This window comes from Chelon labrosus, assembly GCF_963514085.1.
Source record: "Chelon labrosus genome assembly, chromosome: 8".
NCBI lineage: Eukaryota > Metazoa > Chordata > Actinopteri > Mugiliformes > Mugilidae > Chelon > Chelon labrosus.
The window spans coordinates 20,752,988-20,777,495 of NC_140358.1; the positions used below are offsets into that span (position 1 = coordinate 20,752,988).

The window sequence follows — 24,508 nt, forward strand, 5'->3', positions numbered from 1 at the left end:
ATGCGTTATTTCTTCTGGCACAATGAAAACTATAGATTACATGTCAGAGAAGTAACCTGACTACACACAGAGAGAGTGTGTTTTTTTGGTTAATCCATTAATCTGGGATTCCATATGTCTTTTGCACATGATGAGGGCTCACCTGCTCCTGCACACCTGGCCTCTGACTGTACGGCCTCTGTGCGAAACAAAGACCCGTCACCGCGGAAAAAACCTGCTCGCAGATTTCTCTCAAAGCCTCTCTTCATTCCCCCGTCCTCACCTCACTTCTTCTTTTTTTTTATTTTTTTTTTTCCTCCCGCTGTCACTTCAAATTTGTTCTGCAATGTTTTTTTAGAATGCAGCTTCTACAACAGGGCCTGCCAGTGAGGTGAATCATTTGTTTCCCGCTGAGCCGTAGCTCCTGAAGCTTTTTCAAAGCAAAAGGCAACGTAGCAAATCACTACGCTAGTTTCAAGGTGATGTTTTCTCGACCCAGACAGTCCTCGTTGGGAAAAGGTGGAATTAATCCACAGAAATGTCTCTTTCTGCAAACAAGTGTTGACAACTCAATTCTAACTTCTTATAAAGGTGGCTATTTAAGACTACATAACTTGTTGATGCAGTTTGGAAACATTCAGTAGCAAATACAGTTGGGTGGGCTCTGCCTGGGCTCGGCTACCCAGAGCTATGCCTCATGTGTTTTCTTGCTGAGCTGGACGGGCCTCTTCTACACCTCGCCATGCTCTCAGCAGGAGCCGCGTGAATAGACCTCTTGTTATGTTCCTGCGCGCAGACATTCGGTCACTGTAAGCACCCCGAAAGGAAAGCTGCTCTTTTGGGAGCTCTTAAGCATTTTTATCAGCTCCAGGGGTTAGCAAAATACAAAGTGAAAATATTCCTGTAATGTGAAACACGCGGCTTACGATGAGAGGCAGGGCCGGGCTCACCTTTCAGGTCTGCTACAAATTTTGTGGCTGGAACAAAGGAGCGTGTAAAAGAAAGAAGAAGGTGATGAAAGAATGCGGGGAACGAAGAGGAAGAGACAAAAACACCTTTGATAACGCTAAAGGCTGATACACTGGGAAACCTAAACATTCTTTACTCTGTATGTGGGTCGAATTAACAGCCGTACATGCTGCCAATGGGAGAAACTGGTATGTTAATTAACTGCAGCTGCGACCTCTGACCCTCTGCACCTGATAGGTGAGTCACACGGCGCCAGTCCTCCACAGTAGTGCTCGCCACATGTCTTCATCAAAGCGATCATAATCCAGACACTGCTGACACGAGCAGCGCTGGACGCGTCTACATGTACGCCGTTTCCTCCGTGTTTAAGCTTCGTATAGTGTCGTAGAGCCGATTAGCTCAGCTGCTGCGCCCGTGAATGCTGCTGCAGTGGAAGGTTTATCAACATGTGGTTGCCAGTCAGAGAGGCTGCGTGCCACAGGGTTGGGTGAGGCGGAGGGAGACGGGCTCAGACAATGCAGATGCGAGAAGACGAGTGCAGGTGTCCACATGGAGGAGGAATCTGGGTGCCCACATGGCCTGAGTCTTTTGGTTTTCAACAGCGAGCAGAGATGGATGATACAGAGGAGCAACAACATGCGACTTAAGTATCACTGTTTGGGGCCCGCCTCCATCGAGATTAAATTGTTTAGCAAACTTATAGAATAAGAGGTAACAAGTGAGACTGATGAGGCCTTGGCCTTCTATTTGATCTTATATACACCAGTCAGCCACAACATTAAAACCACTGAGAGGAGAAGTAAATGACATTGACCGTCTTGTGACAATTCAATGTTCTGCTGGGGAACTTTTGGACCTGGCATTCATGTGGATGTTACTTAGACATGTAGCACCCACCTAGACACTCCCACCCCATAGCAATGACACTCCTTGATGGCAGCAGCCATCCCCAGCAGGATGCAGCCTGACACACACACACAGACACAAAAACGCTTTAGGAACAACTCAAAAAAACATGAAAAACAGCACAAGGTGTTGACCTGGCCTCCAAAGTATCTGTGGGATGATCCACAGAGGCCCCTCCCCTCAACCCATAGGACCCAAAGGCCCCCCACACTAACAACATCCTGTTGCCAGACACCCTCAGATGGTCCACGTCCATTCTCTGATGAGCCAGAACTGCTTTGGAGGAAGACCTACAGGAAGGTGGTCATAATATTATGCCTGATCGGTATATATCATGCTTTTCTATATATTGGTACACAAAGTTCTTTACACTCACTTTTTCCCTCTTGTTTACACAAGTGCGCACACATTCGGCACATGGCCCATGTGCCGATTGAACCTTTCATGGACCATGCTCTACCTGGTGAGACATAGCCGCCCCTTGATCGCAGTTTGTTAACAGCAGGTACTGTCTTGACATGAGACATTTTCTTATTAGCCATAATAGAAGTGTAGCTTGGTTCATCTACCCCATAGACGTTGCAGGTATAGGCCGTCGTGAGCGTTTATACTTGTGAGCTAGTGCGTCTGCACTGATCCGTAATTGTGCTGCTAAAAAGCGAGTCTCCCGCTAGTCCGCTGTGTTGAGTTTCGAGTGCTATAAACAATGGTGATTGGAACGAGCGGCTCATGTTTCGCCGAAATCACTGCAACACAGAAAACAGAGAAGACGTCTGAGTAATTGGTTTGGCAGGCAGAAAGAGGGCTAATCTTCTGTGCTTGTCCAGCAACTGAGACGTGGAGGAGGCAATGCATTCTGAACCGGTGAAAGTTGCGGTCTGCACTGGCGCAATGTGTGGCTGCATTTCCAGGGAGGTGCATGACGGCCTACGGTGCAGGATGATATGCTCTAAACCTGCATGCAGCACGATGAATAGATTGTGCTAAATGTCTCAATTTCAGCTGTACTGTGTTTGGTGTATTACATAGCAATTGTTAGCTTGCTAACACACTAAACTATGATTACAAACTTCATACTGCACCTGGTTAACATCAGCATGCTGGCATCGTCACTGTGAGCATTTCCCAGTGTTGTGTCTATGACAGCATACTTGCAGACCAAACCAGAAACATTAGCAAACAATCAAAACTCCTTCAAAGATTTTCAACAGAGGAAAGCTTTGGTTTGGATGGAATGCACCATGAGTGCGGCTATAAAACAGCACAATTATATTTTAATTTTTTTCCATGGGAATATGAGAGACACAAATAAAAGAACAGCTGTTGTTGCTCACTTTAAGGTGATCTGCATCCTCGCCGCTAAACAAAATCTACATTCCAGAGAGAGATTTGGACAGAACGCCCGCTGTTCTCATCGTTGGCTGACACAGCGCTCATTCTTCAGCCAGCTAAAATCTGCTTATGCTTTAGGTGATTGATGATGAACATAAACTAATAACTGTTTTGTATAATGGACACATAATATTTCTGTGGAAGGCCTAAACCGATGAAAGTGTACAATCTGTGGGAGAGGCAGAGATGTTGAAAGGGATGGGTGCTGGTGGAGGGGATGATAATACGCAACGCACTTGAAATGTTCTGACCCAATGTTCTCTACGACCATCCCTCCTTGAGCTGATAAACAACCTCTGTAAAATCAGCCAATCCTCCTCCTTCCCCACCTCCTCCACGCCCCTCACAAAAATAATGAAGCTTGCCACCATCTGTGTAAACAGGCCTGGCTAGGAAGAGCTGCACTTTTGCAAGCTTGTTCTTGCCGGAGCCGGCCACAGGGCCCTGTGTGTCCCCGGTTCTGGGCCTGAGAGTGGTGGCAGTAGAGTTGGAAGATGGGAAAGGAACGGGAAAAGAGGGAGGAAAGAATCAGGGGGGATGAAATTACCCTCTTATTGGGCCCTTGTTGGTCTTCCACCATGGAGCTTTCTCAAATCAATCCAGGGATAAAACCCTTAAGATTAGCCAGGAGGCAGGAAGAAGAGCCCTGGTTTAAATTTCTGTGGATTCAAGCTCACAGAGCCGACTGGGTTCTCATCGTCTACACGAGGGGGGCCCACCAGCATTTGATTCATTTCGTAGGCCCGTGCTTTTTTTCTTTTTTCCGTGTTTGTGTGTGCCTCTCTGAAAAGCGTTTGTTTGCTCAAGAGCTTTATTTACATTCACAGGCACTTTTTGGACGCGCAAAATTGATTCCAGGCCCGTTCCTGGGTCGTGTCCATCAGCTCAGCCACAGTCCACAAACACTCTGCACACAGCGGGGCCATTCTCGAGGCCCGCCGCTCTGCTGCTCGCCGCCGCAGCGACACACAGAAGCCATTTTGTGGGAATGTCTTAAAAGCTCGGTGGAGGGTTTGTGTGGTATGCATTTTACACGTTAACCCTCTACTATCACCTGGGTTGTCTTAAACGTTCCCTGTGTCCATCTTTTTCCCTTCCTCTGCCCGCTCCGTCTCTCTTTTTGCAGCCCATTCTTCAAAGTAACTCGATGATGCAGTGAACATTGCAGGAGTCATGCTGTCAATAGACTCCGAGCTGCTGGAGGAAACCGCAGGCAAACCACTAAAAAGAGCTGACAGATAGTGAAACCGCTCCACAGGAGCTCTCTGTGTGTACAGTCAGACCAGCCAAATTGTCACTCGTGGCTGTATTTCTATGACAGGAATGTGGGGAGAATTCTGCTTGTTTGTTGGCAGCCGCATTTGCACAACAAACATTTCTCAATCTGCCAGCTATATTTCCTTCACCGGGCTGACTGCTGGACCCAGGAGGAGAATGTAAACACGTGTGGGATGTCAGCTTCCCTCATTATAAGAAGATAAAGATAGTATGTAAAGAATGTGTTCCTCTGAGGCTCCCTGACCAGGACTAGGATGTCCCCCAGGCCAAACATTGACCCTCTGGCCATTGGCTCGGCTCCATGCACAACCACTCCTGCTTCTCTCTTTCGCTCTCCGGCTCTGATAAGAACCGCCATTGTCCCGTCTCGCCAGGAACGGCCTCGAATGGCACTCCCTGCCAACCTCTGACCCTCCATCAGCATCGACCTCTGAGCCGGTTCACAGGCCGTCTCTGTACGCAGCAGCGAGAGCTCCCCTCCCCGAAACGAGCCCCTTGCCCTCAGCGCAGAATCAGCTCTTTGTACGTTTGATTTGTTATGGTTTTTTACCTCTCTCTCTCTCGCTTGTGCACACACTTTCCACCCTCACAGCGACGGCACGGCGAACAGTTCTCCGTTAAAATTTATGCCCCCCTCTCCTGAGCGTTTTCGTTTCTCTTCGAGCCCGTTCTCTGTTCCCCTTTCTGTGATCATATTAGCTGTTACTGGAAGCGGAGACTATAAATACATTGGAGTAAATCTAATTTGGACGGCACAGGGAGAGGCCGATGGGTGCAACACGCCGATCGTCCCCTCAGCGACGCCACCTCCCTTCACTGACCATGTTAATTAATAGGTGTTGACTTCCATTTGTTCCGCAAGCCACGATTTAGAACGTGTCCGTGATATGTTGGGTTTCCCCTCTTGACAGGGCGTATTCTCTTCTTATCGGAGCAAGCCCACACATTCAATATTCAGCTTGGACATTCTGGACCCAGTGAACCATCTGTCTTTCTTTCTTTTTTCTCCTCCGGCATTTTAAGTGTTTTCCCAATCTTCCCCATGCTGCCTAACTCCATTTACTCAATTTTCCACCTTTCCTTTTTAGAAATTAATGAACTGCATTATCTCTTTTTATATTCTTGGCATTCTTTGGCATCACGTCTCCCTGTCTTACTCTCTTGCCCTTTGTGTGGGAGGGTCTCTCGGCCTAGAATAACAGTGAGTGTTGGGGAAGTTGGGAGGCCAGAACAGCTCAGAGAGCAGGGCTGTTGCAAAGGCCAGGGGCAGGGCCTCCTCTGGGCGTCCCGTTTGTCTTGGCCCGACATTCCCAGCCTCTCCGAGCGCCCCTGTGGTCGGCCTGTGGGTGTGGAGGCAGACGGTCACATTCCCGCCAGCCCATGGACAGAGGCATCCCGCACCGCTCCCTCGGTTCCCATCCAGCTCTCAATCAGCAGTGTCCCGGGACAAACAGCCAGGTCCCGGAGTTGTAGACTGTGACCAACAAGCCAATAATTACAGCCCAGCTTCTTATCAGTCAGCCTCCACCAGATAAGACGCGATGAATTCAGCAGCTCCTATCATGTTTTTACAGAACCATTGTCTTCTTTGCAGCTGTAGGGGCGGCTCTTCTCAAAGGACTGCACACGCAGACACGCATGTGCGCACCGGCCCCTCGGTGTCTGAATTTGCTGAGTTTTATATCCAAGTGAATAGTTTGCTCTGCGGAGATGAGACGAGTGATAAAATATTTGTTTTACCTCGGAAACCATAACATCTTCTAAGCCGTTGAATCTTGAAAACCTCGATCAAATTTGACCAGCTTAGGTGTGTTATGTGCACACATCGTCTGCCAATGTAGCAGCAATCTAAACCATCTCTCCCGTTTCATAAGAAGCACCTGTGTTTGGAGACTTAACATTCCACATACTTATCCGACCAAAAAAAGGCCTTTGTGCGTAGCACACATGTACTGAATAAACTGTACTGTACCATGAAGGTACACACTCGCAAGAGGGGTTATAATAATGTGTCAGCTGGCCACTGAAGCGCCGTAGACTAAAAAGGCACTCAGCTAAATTTAAGCAACATGTTTACAGACAGTGTGGGGCAGCACGACTTAACCCATTTCCTGTTGTTTTGAAACATGTAATCTGCACCTGAAGTTGCCGTGCGCCGGGAAATGTGGCTTCTCTACGACAGTGTTGCAATTTTTTCTACATAGTTTGCTTGTTGTGACAACTGCAAACTGTAAACGACGAGCCTCGGGCACGGAGCTCGGCTGAAAACAAAACTCCAGACTCCCTTCCCCTCCCCTCCCTCAACCCTCTGTCCTCCTTTGGAAAGACAGACAGACACAACACACACATGTACATGCGCACATGCTCCAGCTACCATTTGACCCGTCTGGGGGTGAGGGGGTGGGGGGGGTCCAAACAAACATCCGCTCCCCTCTAAAGAAAACGCAATGCTCAGATATATTGGTCTGTGCTCTCGCTAAAGAAAACATAAGGCCTGAATGCTACCCCGCTCTTTGGCTCACATGTGACGGCCATGCCTGCTCATTCTTAGTCCAGAGACTTTAGCATTACTTATCAATGGTTGGACTGTTGACCTCTCCCCCCGGGTTGTAACTCGAGCTCATAAGGCCACGATAACGCTAGCAGGGGTACGCTAGCAAGGTGGCGTCCTTTGCAGAGTGATAGCCTCCAAATGGAAGGCTTGAATGGATGAGCAGGAGGAGGGCTCTGTTCGGCTGAAAGCCACAATAGCCCACACTGCTCGCATTAATCACAGTTGGGACTGTGGCTCTATTTATAGCCGGGAGTTATCCATCTATTTGCCTAATTGTCTCTGTCTGTCCACTAACCCTGGCTCCTCCCCAAAAGGCCCTGAATGGAAAAGAGAAGAAAAGAATCCGCATTACTTCTCCCTGTGTTTTCCTACGGTTCACTTTCACTCTGTCTGTACTTTCCTACACTCACACAGGCACAGGTGTTCATCACTAATTATACCAGGATATTATTAGTCCCAGCCCTGCGTAGGAGTGCAGGGGATCTAAGTTTGCATAGTGTTCAGTCCCCGTTGGGTTGTTTTTAAATCCTCCAGAACAAGGCCCCTCTGTGGTGCTGCTCATGTCGAAGTGTTTAAACTTGCAAGAAAGAACCTCTTCCCCCTGCTTTTAGGGAGGTTTTTTTTTTTTCCAGAGCCTGGGACTTTTTCTTTTTCCCTTTTCACTCGCATTATTACCGCTGTAAAGCACACCAACACAATGCTCCTCCACTTTGTCTCTGGCTTTTTCACAAACACCCATAGGGACGGGCGCGCACACCCCACTCAATCATCCGCACACAAACGCACAAATGCAGACGCGCAAGCCCCCCGCCCTCCCTCTTATCCGCAGTGTATATAAAAGCTGTATCGAATTGCACCTTGAGCTTAATTGGCTCGGCAGTACAGTGCGCCGCTGTCGACAGTGACAAATCGTTCTTTCAGAGCCCCAGAGAATGTCTGCCCACTGCCATGTCAGAGGACACAGGAGGAGAAAAAAAGTTAATTGTCCCCTGGCCGGCATTCAAACAATGTCGTAACTGCAAAGAAATTCGGATGAGATGCAGTTTGGTGCCTTGGAAGTTTATTTATTTGCCTCGCTCCTCTGCTTAAGATGGTGCCTGGCAGCTGAGGGCCCGCGGGCACAAGACGTTCAGGAGAAAGGGCCCCATTTTCTGTGTTTCTACTCAGGCAGAGCGGGGCAAGGCTTTCGTCAGACTCCTGACTGCTCTCTCTCTGATCGCACAGTGGCTCAGATCAGCCACCTCCTCCCACTCGAACACTCCCATAAGGGAGAACAGTACACAGATCAGATGAGACAGCTAATTCAATTAGGAGCAATCTGATATTTTTAGGAGTTCGGATGTGACACGAGTGTGTGTGTTTATGTATACGTGCACAGCCACCCAGTCTATGTGAGGGGGACGGTGTGTCAGAAATCCACTTTTATATGTGTGTGTGGGTTGGAAAGGTGCTCTGCGTCTGGCCTGACAGGGGACATCTCAGCTCATACCTGGCGTTCCTGACTATAGTGCTGCTTTATTACTGATATCCTCCCGGCCTTTCTCATAACTCAAACTTTTTTATTTCAGTCTCTCTTGCAGCTTTTTGCCAGACAAAGCAGGACAGAATATGTCGCACACACACACACACACATATATATAGGGAGGAAGATCTGCTCAGCGTCAGGGGAACAGCTGTGGATGCAGAGCTGTGAGACGGCAGTAGGAGCAGAGCAGCAGGTGAACATGAAGTCACCGCAGCGTACAGAACAGATGGAGAAGAAGGAAGTACAAGACGGAAAGGAAATCGTCATGGAAAACTGAAAACTTATATTTGTCTAAACAAGGCTTTCTTGGTCATTATTCAGCAAAAGCTCTGCCTCACATCCACAGCACAGCCCACTGGAGAAAATGAGTTAACTGCCCCGCTCGAGGGCATCTTTCCAGCGGCTGTGGAGAGAAAGGTGAAAGTTATTATAGTCTGCTTTCACTGGATGGTATCACCACTGGCAGACTCGCACAAACTCCACACCGTCCCTGATGCCATTTGAGTCCTGGCCGCTGACGCACTATACACCGCGTATGATTAACGACATAATGAAAACAGTTATCCATTGAGTTATGCACAAAAATAAATAATAGGTGCACGTGGGAGTGGCTGAATGAGTGTCTCCTGACAGGACTGCGGCATGACTGCTCCTCTGACTATGGCAATTGTTTGATTTTTTTCATTTTAGACTGAGAAGCAGAACTGTTTTATTAGATCTAAAGGACATTGGTGTTTTGTACTCACAAACACAGTGTTTCTGTTGATTCTGCTATGAGCCTCAGACCTGTACGTCTGGGATAAAAATGTTTCTGGAAGAAATAATATGGGGAAATAATATGTTTTTGTTTTTTTTGTACTTAGTCCAAAGTTTAAAAATCTATAATATACATTCTCTCTATTACTGCTTACCCTCTAGAGGGTGGCTGGGGGGCTGGAGCCTCTGGCATTTCCACCCAGAAATTGTTGCAAGTTGTAGTTTTGCAGTACTGTAATATTTCTTGGTAAACAGGAGAGGTGCTCTTATGGTTTAAGCAATGGAGTGGCTGGCTAGCAGTTTGCCCCTGCGCCTCCAGTATGTTTGCTAAGCTAAGCTAAGTTAAGCTAAGCTAAGCTAAGCTAAGCACCTCCCACTATCTCTACACTCAAACACTCAAAGTGACAAGAAGGACATTTCCCAAAATGTCTAACAATTCTACCAAGTCTTCCTCAGGGCAACCATAATTAAAATAAACTTCAAGCTAAGCTATCTTGTCACAGTTTGGAAACACTGCACCTCTGGCTGCCTCCATTGATCCTGGTTGTATTTTTGTGCCTTTGAACTGGCCACGAGAGTGAATATGAATGGTCCCCTTGTGTTATTCACAGCCGTGGAACATGGAAATGCTGTGACATTTCATTCATTCATCTTCTGTTGCGAGGTGGGAGGGGGGGCTGGAGCCTATCCCAGCTGTCACCGGGCGAGAGGTGGGGTACACCCCGGACAGGTCTCCAGTCTATCGCAGGGCTGACACACTCACACCTACAGCCAATTTAGAATCACCAATTAACCTAACGAGCATGTCTTTGGACGATGGGAGGAAGCCGGAGTACCTGGAGAGAACCCACACGGGGAGAACATGCAAACTCCACACAGAAAGGCCCAGTCGTCCTGTTACTGTGCTAACCACCTCACCTGTATCTGCTATTCTAAAGGGGAAATCGGAAGAGCTACTGATATCTAGGAGACTAGGAGGAGCAGCAAGGCATTGTACAGAGCAGGCCTCAAGAGCTAAATCATGGTGATCAGTTGGGAATGAAGAGAAGAGCCTTTTATGTGTGCCCTTTATTGTTTAGTTTTGTCACATCCATTTTTCTGCCAGTGCATTGGTTCTCTAAAATGATCAGCCAGTCAGAGACTCCAATGTACAAAACTTAATGACACTAGAGAAATTTATTGGAACAAGTTCAGCTCTTTGGTACCAGATTTCAAAGAGCTGGACGACCTCTCCAAATTACAAAATACTCCTCGGAGAAGGAGAGCGGGCACACCTGGCTGCCCAGTATGTATTAACATGCCACACCCTGAGGGACAGTGAGTGATCGAGGCACACGCACACACACACACACTGTATATAACTAATATAATGTTCATAATGTATATATCTTTGATTTATTGTATTGTACTTTAATGCTTTGCTTTGGCAATATTGTTTTTTAAGAAACTTTCATGCCAATAAAGCCCATTTTGAATTTGAATTTGAATTTGAATTTAAGAGCTCTCTGGTTGACTTATTCAGAATCTGAACAGTAGACGACTAGACCCGATGGTGTAGGACACCAAGCGCCCTGACACCGGCAAATAGCCTTACTGCCTTGGAACGAAACTGAATTTTCCATGTTGTAATCAAAAACTCAGTTTGAGTTTTTGAGCTTTGCAAACAAACCCCCGATGCCTAAAATACTGAGATCTGTAAAATCAGAACGTGAACGTGGTGATGTAAACACTGTAAAGTTTGTTACTTTCTACCAAAGACGAATGACACAAATCAGTAAAATGTTTGAGTCGTTTCAGATCGTGAGACATGAGCTCATGCAGTCCCTGTGGTTTTTATTTTTATTTTTTTGTTTTTCGCCATCTAACCACTTAAATCCACATTTCAGCACTCACTCTCAGTAAGAATTTATGTCTGTGTGTTTCGGCATGTGTCTGCAACAATAACATGCAACATCTGGTTATATGCGGAGCTTGGGTTTCTCCCGATGTAACACTGTTTTTACAGCTGTGTAAGACATCATGCGAAAGGAGGACAGACATGTGTTTTTCAGCTTTTGTGACAATGTTAGTTCTAATTGTCTCCATCCCTTTTCCTGCTCCTCTCATATTTTTCATTCCTCCGCCTTCCCTCATCATCTCCCGCCTCTGTCTGTCTCCCCCCCAGACCTTTCCGATAACCTGGCAATGGACGACTTCACCTTCCAGGAGCAGCTGCTGACAACTCGGCTGGCCGCAGGTGGGGTCGGAGGCGCCTCCTCACCTGCGGCTCCGCTGTGGAGGAGTCGCCTGGTCCCGGCCCTCCCTGTGACGTTAGCTCTGGTCCTGTTTCGTCACCACTGACCTCTTTTCCTGTAGGGTTCGGTATAAACTGTGTGGACAGTGACACACCTTTTGGAGGAAAACAACAGAATATCCTACATTTTTCTCTTTTTCAGTCTCAAAAAGAACCTGTTTGGGTGAATTCAAAATCTGGATATTCTTAACAAAGCTATTAAAGCACTCTAGATAAACCTGTGGCGTTATGTACATAACAAACCTTCCGACTTTTCTCCCCGTTGCCTCACCTCCTCTCACACTGACATCGTCTGTACAGTAACAAAATGATGGGGACAGCTTTGGACCTGTAAACCTTTTTAAAATGCTCCCACTCTCAGTCTTGAGTTATTGGCCTGCAGGAACAAGCTGGAAGAACAAGCAGAAGTCAGCTGCTGTCATTTTCCCTCAGCGAATGATCTCCTGCCAGGGCCAACCTTAAGCTGGGGGAGTTTTCGCGAGCTCCTTCTCCCCCCGAAGGCTGCGGTGAATCACATATATTTAAAGATGCACTCCTTCCTTAAAATGCTCTGCTACTATTTAAATCTGTCTTTCTCGCTGATTGTTTATGTGCTAGTGATAGCTAAATTATTTCTGACTGATTCCCCCACACACTCCCATCATCACTGTTTGCTTTATTTTGTAATGCTGGTGCTTTTTTATTATTATTATTATGTTATTTTGACTGTAGGGCTATCATCAGTCTCCAGATGAGCCTGACAACTGTACAGATGTATGTTGTGATATCAGCATATGGGTTTGTAGTCTGAGTTATTGGCTGGACTGTGATGCATTGCAGCAAGTTGTTAGTTTATTCCTTTAGCACCGCGCATAAAGCGAGCAGTAATACGCAGTATGAATATGTATAAAAACCTATGTGTGCATTTTTGGTTTGGCTCACACATTTTTTCAGGAGTCTCGCCTCGGTATTTAATCACTTGTTTTTTCTGTGTGCTTGGTTGAAAACCAGAAGTCAGATATTTTTTTTTTTATTATTATTTATTTATTTTTATTGTTTGTTTAATTTAGTTTGGTTTTCAAAATGAGGTGCGGTGAAAAATGAAGTGCAGCTCCCCGGCTGTTTACACTGGAAGACATGTGATGGATGTGTGGACGGACACTAATTAAAAGCTGAAAGTGCCGTTGCCACCCAGCCCGGCTCTGCAGCTGCGAGCGCAGACTGTGCTCACAGTGGACTGTTTGACTTCGTCATATCAGGAGCAGGAGCACAGGTGTGAGTAATAGCAGTAAAAGGATGGCGCTGTTGCACACGCAGCCGATTGAACCGCTAAGACCTGACACTGGAGCCCTGAAACAAGTCGCAGGGCCGCTTCATTTAATCGGTTATACCTGATGGAGCTCTGTTATGATCAGTCCGAAGGCTGATAAAAATGAATGCACAGAGGTGTGTTTTTACATTTGAATGCTGATTTGGGAAAGTTTGATGTAAAATAAACATGTTTTACTGTTTTGGGTTTTTGGTGATGTGTGTGTATCTGTGTGTGAAGTGATATTAACCCCATTTAAAGGGGAATTGCCATTTTTTACAACCTGGACCTTATTTCTGGCATAAAATACGATCGTTTACTCACCTATATAACTTTGGTGTCATTTGGAGTCGTTCTGAGAATATTTAGATCCGCATATTTCCATATAGTGGGAGTGACTGGGGCACCGAAACGCAGCCTCTAAATAACGCATTATCTGCCCTGAAACTCATTCATTTCATCAATATTTTGTTATGATACACTAGTGCTATTCCCCGTCATTTCACCAATGAGTTTCGTGGCAGATAATGCGTTACTTAGAGGCTGCGTTTCGGTGCCCCAGTCACTCCCGCTATATGGATATATGCAGATCTAAATATCCTCCGAACGACTCCAAATGACACCAAAGTTATATGGGTGAGTAAACGATCGTATTTTATGCCAGAAATAAGGTCCAGGTTGTAAAAAATGGTAATTCCCCTATTAAACCAGTCATGAAAATTTGGATTTCAAATTTATATTGACTGCAGTTTTAAGTTGTAACAAGTCTCTCACGAGTCCAATTTCAAGAGCATCCAATGTTGAAGCGTCAGAAAAATTGATTTTATCTTAAATGTTGAATATTCAGGCCTAAATAAGCAACAGTCAAGGTTAAAGTCCAAAAATAAAAATGCTCATTTGCTATTCATTACTAGTCTAGAAGCCTGCTCAAACTTGGCTACACCAGACTAATTTATTATTGAGTTTAGGGCGAAATTATAAACCTGATCAGCTCCATCAGTGCTGTGTATGTGTGGTTTGGCCAGATTTGATTTACAACAAACTCCTTCACAGCTGCCAGACTTTAATTGAAATGCTTCATTTCTTCTTGGGCGCTTGAGTATCTCATTTGAAACTGGTGAGAAAACCAAGTAAAAATGTGAATGCACACATCTTTTGTGTGGAAATTTTTTTTTTCTCCACAATTTTGCTAAAGTTATGTCAGTGGGGCCACATTGTAGACAAACTCTCAGTCTACGACACGGAGTATGAGTCTGTAAATAAAGAAACACTTCTACATGTAATCGAATAGTCCTCCAACCAACCAGAGCCATTTTGTTGTAAACAAATTCATCTCCACGACGCTCAGATGACTCAGTATGACTCAGTATGACTCACTTTTGCTCTTCCATCCATCAGTGCATAAAGTCCAACCAAACAATCTGACTTCTAGATCTTTCCCGGAGCATAATCGGTTCCCAATGGAGCTACTCCAGATCACGTCTGCCGCAAAAAATGTTGTGGGTGGGGTGGCTTCCAATCCAGACTAACCTTGTTACTTAAAATAAGAAGAACTGATCAAATCATTGTGTTAGAACAAGGTGTTAGAAGGTGTCACTCCCTTGACATCTCTGCACTCAAGTCTTTTGGGCTTCACCCCTGACCGCACCCACCATTGTCTGTTGTACTTCTGACCACACCCAGCCGTGAGATAGCAACGCACAGCCCTCCCACTCCTTCTCCTCCTCCTCAGCAGCAGCTGTTGCTAAACAGCAGCACAGGATGGGCCATGGCCGTGTTCAGACCGCCAGCTCAAACCAGATTGAATTTAGAAAGTCTGGACACCAAATAAATCCTGTGAATTGCTGCTGAACTCAATCTACATTCGGGTGTGATTCCAATTAGGATCTCTCTACAGATGTCTTTTGTGTCACTCGCAGCCACACATGCAACAACAATGAGTGACAGGAGTGATGCTAATAGCAGAGCAGCATGGAGGAGCGACATGGAGAGATAAACTGTCTGCTGGCACGTTGTGGGGAAGGCTTCTGCAGTTACTGATGTTTAAGTTGTTACCACAGCAACCCATTTAGACACACCGGTGATGTCACCCAAATCCAAACTGATCACCTCTAATAACAGTGATAAATAAAGATCTGACTTGAGAATCCAGACAGATTCGCCTCCGGTCTGCACGTAGCCCTTCAGTCTGAGCCTGAAAAAACACGCCGGCTTGTATCTTTTTCAGCGCCGGATGATGTAAGCTCACGTCAAGGTAATCCCGCTGCAGCAACGCCGCCATCAATATCAGAACGGAATCCAGTCATCATAAGTTTTTTTCGGTGTCAGCTCCTCCGCATCAAAGACCCGAGGCTTCTTCTCTAGACTTTGCACAGCTTTCAACAATCAGGGAGTGATCCATCGCACAAACAACAGCTACCAATTTGTACACCGACAGCAGCCACAGTGCACCAGGCTGAACTGCAACTTCTGTTTTGAGTGAGATAACTGGGTGTCTAGTACTTTACACAAAAGTAAAGGTATAGAAATCATTAGAAAAATTTTGAAAATCTGGAAGATGCAGCTCACTTCTGTCTCAGCCACAATCTTGGTAGTTTTTTCACTTTGACCGATGCTACATCCAGGAGTAAAGTCAGAATCACCGCCCACACATCTGAACTGGTTTATTTTTATGTGTACAACTGACCAATCAGACCTTAAAGGGGAACTACCATTTTTTACAACCTGGACCTTATTTCTTGCTTAAAATACGACCGTTTACTCACCCATATAAGTTTGGTGTCATTTGTAGTCCTTCAGAAGATATTTAGCTCCAGCAGAGCGCCGCGTATATCCATATAGTGGGAGTGATGGGGGCACCGAAACGCAGCCTCTAAACAACGCATTATCTGCCGCGAAACTCGTTAATTTCACCAATATTTTGTTATGATACGCTAGTGCTATTCTCATATTATATGCCAGAAATAAGGTCCAGGTTGTAAAAAACGGTAGTTCCCCTTTAATAGGCATGATAATGTCGTCTTAATAAGCTAGCTGCGTAGGTACGTTAATGAAAAATACAGGCGGAGGAATGGATGACACCAATGCAAGTGTGCAATCTGTTAGTCCACTTAAAGATATAACCCTCAGTTAACCTTCCATACAGGTGTGAAAAACGTTAAGTGAAACGCTCCTACCACAGCTTCCATGTGAGCAGAAGTCATTCACTGCTGATTAACAGAGTCAAAACAAAGCCTCATAACCTACCTCTCAGCAAGAAGTAGGATAATATGGACGTAGAGTCCTGTGTCAGGCTGATTAAGTTAAGTTTAATGACATTTAAAATGTGGACAGAATGAGAAAATAGATTGTTAAACTGATTCTATTCACACAAAAGGGTAGCCGTGACTCTCTTCTCTGCAACATGTCTTATTACGTTGTCCAACGCCGGTCTGCAAAAAGTGGGACGTTGTTAACTGAGGTAACAGTGTAGTTTGGAGGTCGCGGATTTGCATGTTTGTGGTGGAATTGTCCTTTAATTGTGAGACAAACTGAAGAGAAAGTGGAATGCATGCAGCAGAGGTTACGAGTGGGACGCTTTATGTTGCAAGTATAGACAGTATGTTACTTTCTGTGCTTTTCACTCTCTGATCCACTTCAAAGCCCTTCATGAATCATGTAATTTATGTGTCTCTAGACTGCGCTCGTAGTTCTCTGAATCCTCAAAGCAGCATGTGAACCATGTGTGTTTTCCTTTGGATCTGTATTTTTCACTCCCAGCAGATGATGGACTACTCTGGGCACACGGTCTGCTCTCTGCCCCTCTCTGTGGGGTTTCTCCACGCTGAACCCAGTCCCTCTGGAGATTCACCTCGACCAGGTACGAGACGCCTCTCCGCAGCGTTGACAATGAAAGGTTCATTAGCCCTAATTGTTTGTGTTTCGTCTCCATTTTTAAAGCCCGCCTGCCTTTCTTTACAAGGTCAGTCACTCGCAGCTCCTCACGTAACACGCCTGTCACCGCAAGCACACTTCAAAATCCTGTTTCTGCGTCCCGAGGCTATGCTGTAACTTTTCACACCCACGCACCCTCCGCTCAGCAGACCTGGATAAAAAACACCATTATTATCCAGCTGTGCTTTTCTTTCCTGAGCTGGATTGCAGCTTTTAAGATGGAAAAGAGATGGCTGATTATTAGGAGATGAGCAAACGCTGGCTGCAGAGAGAGCAGCAGCTAACCCAGGATGGGGGGTTATACTCTGAATGCTAATGCGAGGCAGGAGAATGGGCAAACAGGCCTATTGAAATGCAGAGTTCACGTGTTTTCTTAGGGTAATATTGGGGCGATGTTGAAACAGCCCGCATTATGAGAGTGAAAGGTCAATTTGATGTTAGTCAGCAGGAACAGTGAGAACGGCTGACCAGTAGGAATTGCTGCCTTTTCCGCCTGAGTGACCGACTCACCGTGAATATGTATTTTCATGGTCGCGCAGAAAAATGCAATGGCTCAGGCACCTTTTTCAAATCAGAGGGGTCATCAAACGACGCATATAAATTAAAATAACAATGTAATTCAGGTGCTTGAGAGTGTATGGGCGCCACATTTATTTTTTTTTACCAAGCTGGATGCTGAAATTCCTCCGCCACGGAGAAAAAGCCTTGAGACATGTCATGTCGTTCAAAGCTCATTCATGTCTAATTACCATGGCACTGGACCATTTTCTTACCTTTTGTTGGCCCATTGAGTGGAGCGCCGGGCCCACGCTCTCCCATGCACACAGCTCCAGCATCCTCCTCCTCCTCCTCCTCCTCCTCCTCCTCCTCCTCCTGCTCCTCAGCAACCCCTGGCTTCCCCTGCAGCAGCCGCAGTCACACAGAATGAATGGAGCCGCCTGAGGAATGTGGACACAAAAGGAGGAATGTCATTTTGCTGAGTGCCACCCCACACACACCCCCCCCCTCCACTCACAATCCAACGAACATGTGCACAAACGCACACATAGAAGCACCCCACAAGTCCAGGCATGTTCAAACGCAGAGGTTAAAAAGTCTTATGATTACTTTTTTTATTTTTTTTTAAAAACGTAGGAGTCTGTATACATGGCTATGTGCAGGAACCGTGCAGCTTATCAAATTTAACATCCCATATTTGGGACTCTATGTCTAAATATCTGCAGTTTCTCAAGAATTACATCGATGATTACGGCTGAGGGAAGCTGGAAGTTGCTCGGTGGGGGGGGGGGTTGATGGATTATAGTGACAGTTTGAATTTAACACGTCATTGATTCAACTTTATCTTATCAATGAAAAATAAACTCATTCTCCCCCCCTTGGTGTTGCAAGTTGATCAAGGGTCAGAGGCAGAGAGCAGCTTTGATAGCAGATACAGCAAATTCCTAATGATGGAAGAGACCAAAGGGTCATTTCCGATCCATCTGATTGTTTCATACGTGTCCTTTTTTGTTTGTTTTTTACGTCGACTGTTTACTGTAGTGTACACCGGGCGTGGTGTGTGGCAGGCGGCTGCACGTCAGAAAGAACGAGTGCCCCGTTGCTAACAGGACGGAGGCTGACCTGTGTTTGTGTGTCGGCAGACCTGTAATTTCTGACTCCATGGTTACCGTAACACTAGGTAGGTTTTGATCAAAACAAACTACTAGAATAGCTTTCCTATCCGTGCCTGGCCATGAAGGCATTTGGGAAACTATGTGCGACATAAACAGAGATGTAACATAAATACACTTTGGATACGCTTATATTAGAAATCGCAGCGGTTCTCGTGGCCTTCGGGGGACCCCTAGTCCATTTTTGGGGGGTGCTTCCCACGGTTTCCCGAGCGAAGGGGAAATGAAAACGGGTTACAGTCGCTAATTGTCTCACTTAATTTATGTTAGGGGGCTGTGAAAGAAACACGAAGAAGAAAGTCTGTTTAGTTCAAAAGGGTTTTTTATCAGTGTGGTTATCTCCACGCCGACAGTAAAAACAGATAAGGAGGTACTCTTAAAAACAAAACAAAAAAAACACAGGTCAAACAGGGGTCTGCAGGAGAAGAGGTTTGTGATTCAGAACCAACAAAAAGTTGGTCTTTATTTCTGTGCAGGAGGCCAGTACTAGGTCATACCTTTAGTGATACGCCAGGTCTGAGCTCCAGTCCTGATTTTCTACACTGGTTGCTTCTAGTCTAGACATTAAAGAGGGGAAGAGAGAGGGAGGGGAAGAGAGAGGGAGGGAGGGATCCAGGTTTGCAGCGCCTGCTCCATGCTCCACCCCTGGTGTTCCTGATCTCCAGGTCTTTGTCCCCGGAACTCGCACTCACTCCTGGGCTTTTTCTTTTTTTTTTTTTTTTTTTTTCTCCTGCTCGCATCTGGATCCCAGTACGACCAGCGAACAGCACAGTGTCCTGTCCTACTACAGAAAAACCACGGCCTCTCGAGTTTTTTTTTTCTGGAAAGAAAGCAAAAAAAAAAAGAAGAAGAAAGAGGAAAGAAAAGGAAAAACAGAAAGACAGAAGAAATCAAACTTTCTTTTTTCCCCACCACTGCTACTACTCTCTCAAGTCTTGCTGTCCTGCCGTGGTTTATGCTTTCGTCGAAGCTGTAAAGCAGCAGCAGTGTGACTCTGTGATAGTTAGTTGCCTCAACTCTGAGAGAGAGAGAGAGAGAGAAAAGTTTGTACGAAACCTTTTATCGCCTCGTCGCGTTTTGTTTTCTCGAGTCTGGAACTCGACATTTCTCGCACATACATGTAGCTTTTATACCGGCGTGTTTTTTTTAGTAGTATTTAAGGTATTTTTCGGTGTTTTCTCTCTCTTTTTTTTTTTTTAAATTCCCTCCTCCTCCTACTCTCAGTCAGAGTTGTTCAGAGCTGCTGTGAATGAAGTATCTGTTGAGCTGAAGAAATCAAGTCTCCATGAGGAAACTCGGCGTGGGAGTCACTGAAACTTTGTCCTAGCTTACGCACACGTAAACACACCTGAGCGATTGTATTTTTTATTTTATTTTTATTGTTTGTTTTTTTATAAATCTGGTAGTAGTTGCTTTTAACGGACACAAAATGAAGACGCTGTCGGTGCTGTGTGTAGTCTGCACGCTGGTTGTGTTGTCGGGGGCTGCGGAGCAAAAGTTGAAAAACTGCAACGAAGTCCGCGACGCTTACAGCTCCAAGGGCTTCAATGTTAACGATGTGCCCAACAAAGGAATCAACGGTGAGTTTTATTTTTACCTATTCGTTTATTTATTTGCCCTTTTTATGCGTGTTTTTTTACCCCTTTTAAGAGAAGTGGGGTTCAAAGTAAGGGAACCCCCCCCCTCCTCCACCTCCTCACGGGTCTCGCAGAGGTCTCCCTGTAATCCTAAGGCTAACGAATTTAAGCTAGCATAGTTAGCTTAAACGGCAGTTGGTGGAAATTAAACTTAATATTGTCGTTTTTGTTTGCTCAAACATACAGTTAAGTTAGCTGGGTACTTCTTAAACACGACTAACTTAAAAAAAATGTTTATTAATTTCTCAATATGTGGCTTTAAAAAGTTACTGACCTGAAAAGTGCAGCAAACCGTTGAAAACCGTTAAACTGTCACTTTTTCAAAATGGACGTTTTTTTTTTTTTTTGGCCAATATAATCACACTGCTGCTTTTTCTTAAGTTTGTTGGAAGCAGCAGCTAAAACATTGTGTTAGGTGGTGGTGGAGGTGGTGGTGGTCCATTCTTGGGGCATATATGCTGCTGGCAACACTTCAGTGCTCATAGTCTTCATTTAGGAAATACTTGTAGGTAATTCATAACAATAAAACGGGTTATAATCAACACACAAGCACTGCTCCCCACTGAAAGAAGCCAGGCCTGTGTTTATTTCCAGGCTTCCTCAGTAGAGCCTCCTACGGCTGTGAAGCGCAGGCAGCCGGCAGTGATTTAGTAAACATTCCTGTTCATTGTGAACAAGGCTTGTGGTTTATTTTCTTCCCCCCTTCCTCCCTCCCTCTCTCTCTCTCTTTCTTTTTCTCTCTGAGTTCATCTAATTTTTGTGGTTTTGAAGATTATTTTGTGTGTGTGTGTGTGTTGTGAATTCTACACCTGCCTGCATGACAGGATGTAACGCACCAATGGAGATGGTGTGGTAACAAAAAGGAACTGATATGTTAATAATCTGTCGGGCGAGAAGGCAAATCAATGGAGCTAATCATGAGATAAAGCTAAGTAATGGAAACTCACGCAGGGGGCTAGTTTACAGTAAAGGCTTGAGGGGGGGGGGGGGGGGGGGGGGTAGTGGGGCAGGGAGGAACGGGGGTTTTTAAAATTGCACTGCGCCCTGCATACCGAAACCCACCCCCCCAACCCCCCTTTTCCCTTTAATTTTTTATGGTGGTTAAAGTAAATATGCAATTTATATTCAAGCCCCTAAGTTCAGTCCAGTGTGGTTGCCACCAGTTTTGCAGTGGCTGCAGCGTGACATGCTTGTATAAAATTATAGAAGTAGGTCATCCGGGCGTGAGTGCTGTCAAAACTTTTAAAAATCTTTGCCGACCTCCGTAACCTAAAATATGAGTTTCTCCTGTTTCTTAACTGTGAACACAGTTTGGCAAAGAAGAGTTTATTTCACCTGACGAGGACGGCCAGTTTGTATGTGTCGTCTTTTATTATACTGAAGGCCTTCTATGAGCTTTTATATTCATAACAAGTAGATTTTTGCAGAAGGCCAAAGCGGCTCGTAAGAATTAGACTTGGGTGTAACTGTCAAATCTTTTCCCTACGTTTCACACAAATCCTACAGGTCCTTTTGTTTTCCGCCTGTATATGTCTTTGTGATGCTAAATGTCATTGAGAGTACCCCAACATGTCGGGCATTGGTCGGATTTAATTGTCTCGCATCTCTGTGTTTTTTGAAAGAAGGATGTGAATGAATGCGGGGTTATTGTGGAGGTTTGTGTGCTATACACACACGTGCCTTTTTTTTATTTTTTTTCTCCTTTACAATAGCTTCCTGGTGTATGTCTGGGCTTTAGGCAGGGCCGACCTCAATGAGCAGCTCTTTGTCATTGATAGAGACTGAGATAATTGATCCATAGAAAGCAACAAGGTCTACTGTCATTAAAGAGAGTGTTGGGGGGTCCCCCACATACAAAAGCACCACACTCTCTCGAAATGCTCCACGTTGTTTGGGGGGGGAGAAATGACTCCAGATGTGCAGTTTGGTTGAACTTCAGAAATGTTTTAATGCCGCGTAGAGGCTCTAAACTCCAAACTTCACTTCTGTGTTTAAGTTGATTTGGATGCGAGGTTGCGAGAAGGGGTTGGAGCATTAATTACATCCATGTGCACACGCTGCGTAATTTGTTTCAGCAGTTGATAACCGAGTAAATGGTTTTGCTGGAAATGTTTCACTTTTAATATCTACAGATGTCGAAATAGTCAAAGTATGATTCAGAATCAGTCGAGTAATTTTGTTCCACAATATGTCTATCACAATTTGAACTTTCACCATAGCTTCCCACATACTCATGTGGCAAAGAAGACATACTTTAAAAATTACACACCATCTTTGCCAGCTGTCACATCAATCGTTTATTTTATTTTTTATTTTTTTGTGAAACATTTACCTCCTTTGATGCACGAATCCGATTTGTGAACTATGAGTCTTATTGGGAGGCACGGGATTCAAAACTTGCTCTTTCTAACCACAAACATTTTCTGTTATTGTTGGCAAAGTGAAGATAAGAATGTTTGTTACCATTGAGATTACCGAGGAGCTCGGTTGCAGCCAGACTTGAGATTCAATAAAGATGTTTTTAAAGTCAGTAAAACTGAAATGGAAACCCCGGGATTGCTTTTTTCGGCCTACACGGTATGTAGTGATGCAGAGGAATGGCAGGCTCAGTTGGTGAATTCCTTGGTATCAGTCGTTTTCCACTCATGTGGAAGCAGCCCAAGTTTCTTCTCTTCTTGATGATGTCTTTTAGGGGGCTGTGGTTGAATACTTCACTTGAACGGGAAGTAATGTATACCCGCAGTCTTAATTGTGACAGATAAATAATGTCAGTTCTCAAACAGAATGTAAATGGTGGTTTTCACATCTCATCTCACACTGAGATAACTGGTAAAAGGTATCTACTGCACGGCATTAAGAAAGACAAGGTGTTTAAGTACGATCTGAAAGCAAAGCGGTTAACTCTGACCAGGCTGGTTTCTGTCATGTCAAAGGCTAAAACATCGCCGGGTTTTTGTGAAAAAAAAAACTACAATCTGTTTTGGTTTACTCCGGCAGTCGGGCTTGATGTCATGCTTCAGCTATTGGACAATGGGGGAGATCAAAGACGAGAGGTTCCTTTTTCCCCTACCCTTCAGCACGTGGAACATCCCCTGTTCATAATCAATTCAGCCCAATATGACTGAAACTTAAAGCATGCATGACCTCAGCGAGCTGGCCTCTCGGTTAGCTTCAGACATCCTGCAGTCTCCCCCCACCCTCCTTAGCCGATGGCAGCATGCCCTGCATCATTACGGTTTGGGAAATAACAGGTTGTGCTATTGCAGTGACATTCTGCAGATAAGATAAGAGCAGGGAAGTGGGGCGCGCACGGTCTGCGGGAGTTTTTATAGCTCTAAGACTAATATTTGAGTGGCTTGGCTCTGTGGAACGGTATTTTGACACTTGTAATAATTAACCAATAAACTACGAGCCAAGCGTCTTTCTCACCTCTCAAGGTCGATCCCATAAAACTCTTAACTGCCTTTTTGGTTCACGTTAAACCATTTCGAGTCAAATCACTACGAATCGCGTCACGTGTCGACTTCAAGATGGCGTCTAACGGGGCAGCTTACAGAAACTCCTGTTGGATTTTATAACTGGCGTTTTATGGTTGTTTTTACACCCTCAGCTTCCTTCTGTTGGGGCGGTCCGGGACGTCGGGAATCCAAAACCTGGTTGCTTATTAATTGGAAAGCTCCACATCCAACTTTCCTGCTGCATTAACATTTTATTCAGTTTTGCGCCGATTTATTTTTGGAGGAAGCACGGCGGCTTTTAAAGGTGTTTCTTGTGGAGTCGATGCATATAGTTTCTGGCAAAGAATATGCAGCATTTTCTCCTTTTGTGTGTGTGTGTGTGTGTGTGTGATGGCGTACTTCCAGGTGAGTGTAGGCCCCCTTACTGCTTGAAATGTGGGCTAGTTAATTACACGTTCCCACATTTGTAATGGTGAGCTACGTCTTGCAAAAGATGCAGCACGGTTTTAATGCCGCTTTCATTTCTTTCTCAATTAGCACCAGAGAGAAGAACACTTGTTTTAAGCCCAAACTGTTTTTTCCCTCCTGCTTCAAACAGATTCAGGTGTGTGCCATTTTAAAAAAACAAAAAAAAATAATAATGTCTTCACTCCCTCTCATAGGTGTGGTTACGACCAACGGAAAAAAATCACACGTGCGAGTGTGACTCATAGTTGCGAGGAATTACTCACAGTGCGTCAAAGACACATTTTGAGTGAGATTAAGACTTTATGGACGTCGTCATTAGCACCCTTCACGGTCGTAGTAAAAAGTGTGCGTCTAATAAAGAGCTTTTGTCAGCGCAACATAATTTTGTCCGCAGAGGAACAA

The 24,508-nt window shown here is 45.2% G+C and overlaps 2 protein-coding genes across 2 annotated transcripts in view; both read left to right on the top strand.

Moving 5' to 3' along the window:
- gpc3 (glypican 3) overlaps nt 1-11,731 on the top strand; it is a gene marked incomplete at its 5' end in the record, with an annotated part of 104,322 nt that extends 92,591 nt beyond the window's left edge. The window contains one exon of the mRNA XM_084549423.1: nt 11,524-11,731. Coding sequence (XP_084405549.1) covers nt 11,524-11,699 — 176 coding nt within the window. The 3' untranslated portion in view covers nt 11,700-11,731. The remainder of the gene's footprint in view (nt 1-11,523) is intronic.
- A 7,447-nt stretch (nt 11,732-19,178) lies between these two features.
- gpc4 (glypican 4) overlaps nt 19,179-24,508 on the top strand; it is a 32,128-nt gene continuing 26,798 nt past the window's right edge. Inside the window, exon 1 of the mRNA XM_084549445.1 lies at nt 19,179-20,123. Coding sequence (XP_084405571.1) covers nt 19,973-20,123 — 151 coding nt within the window. The 5' untranslated portion in view covers nt 19,179-19,972. The remainder of the gene's footprint in view (nt 20,124-24,508) is intronic.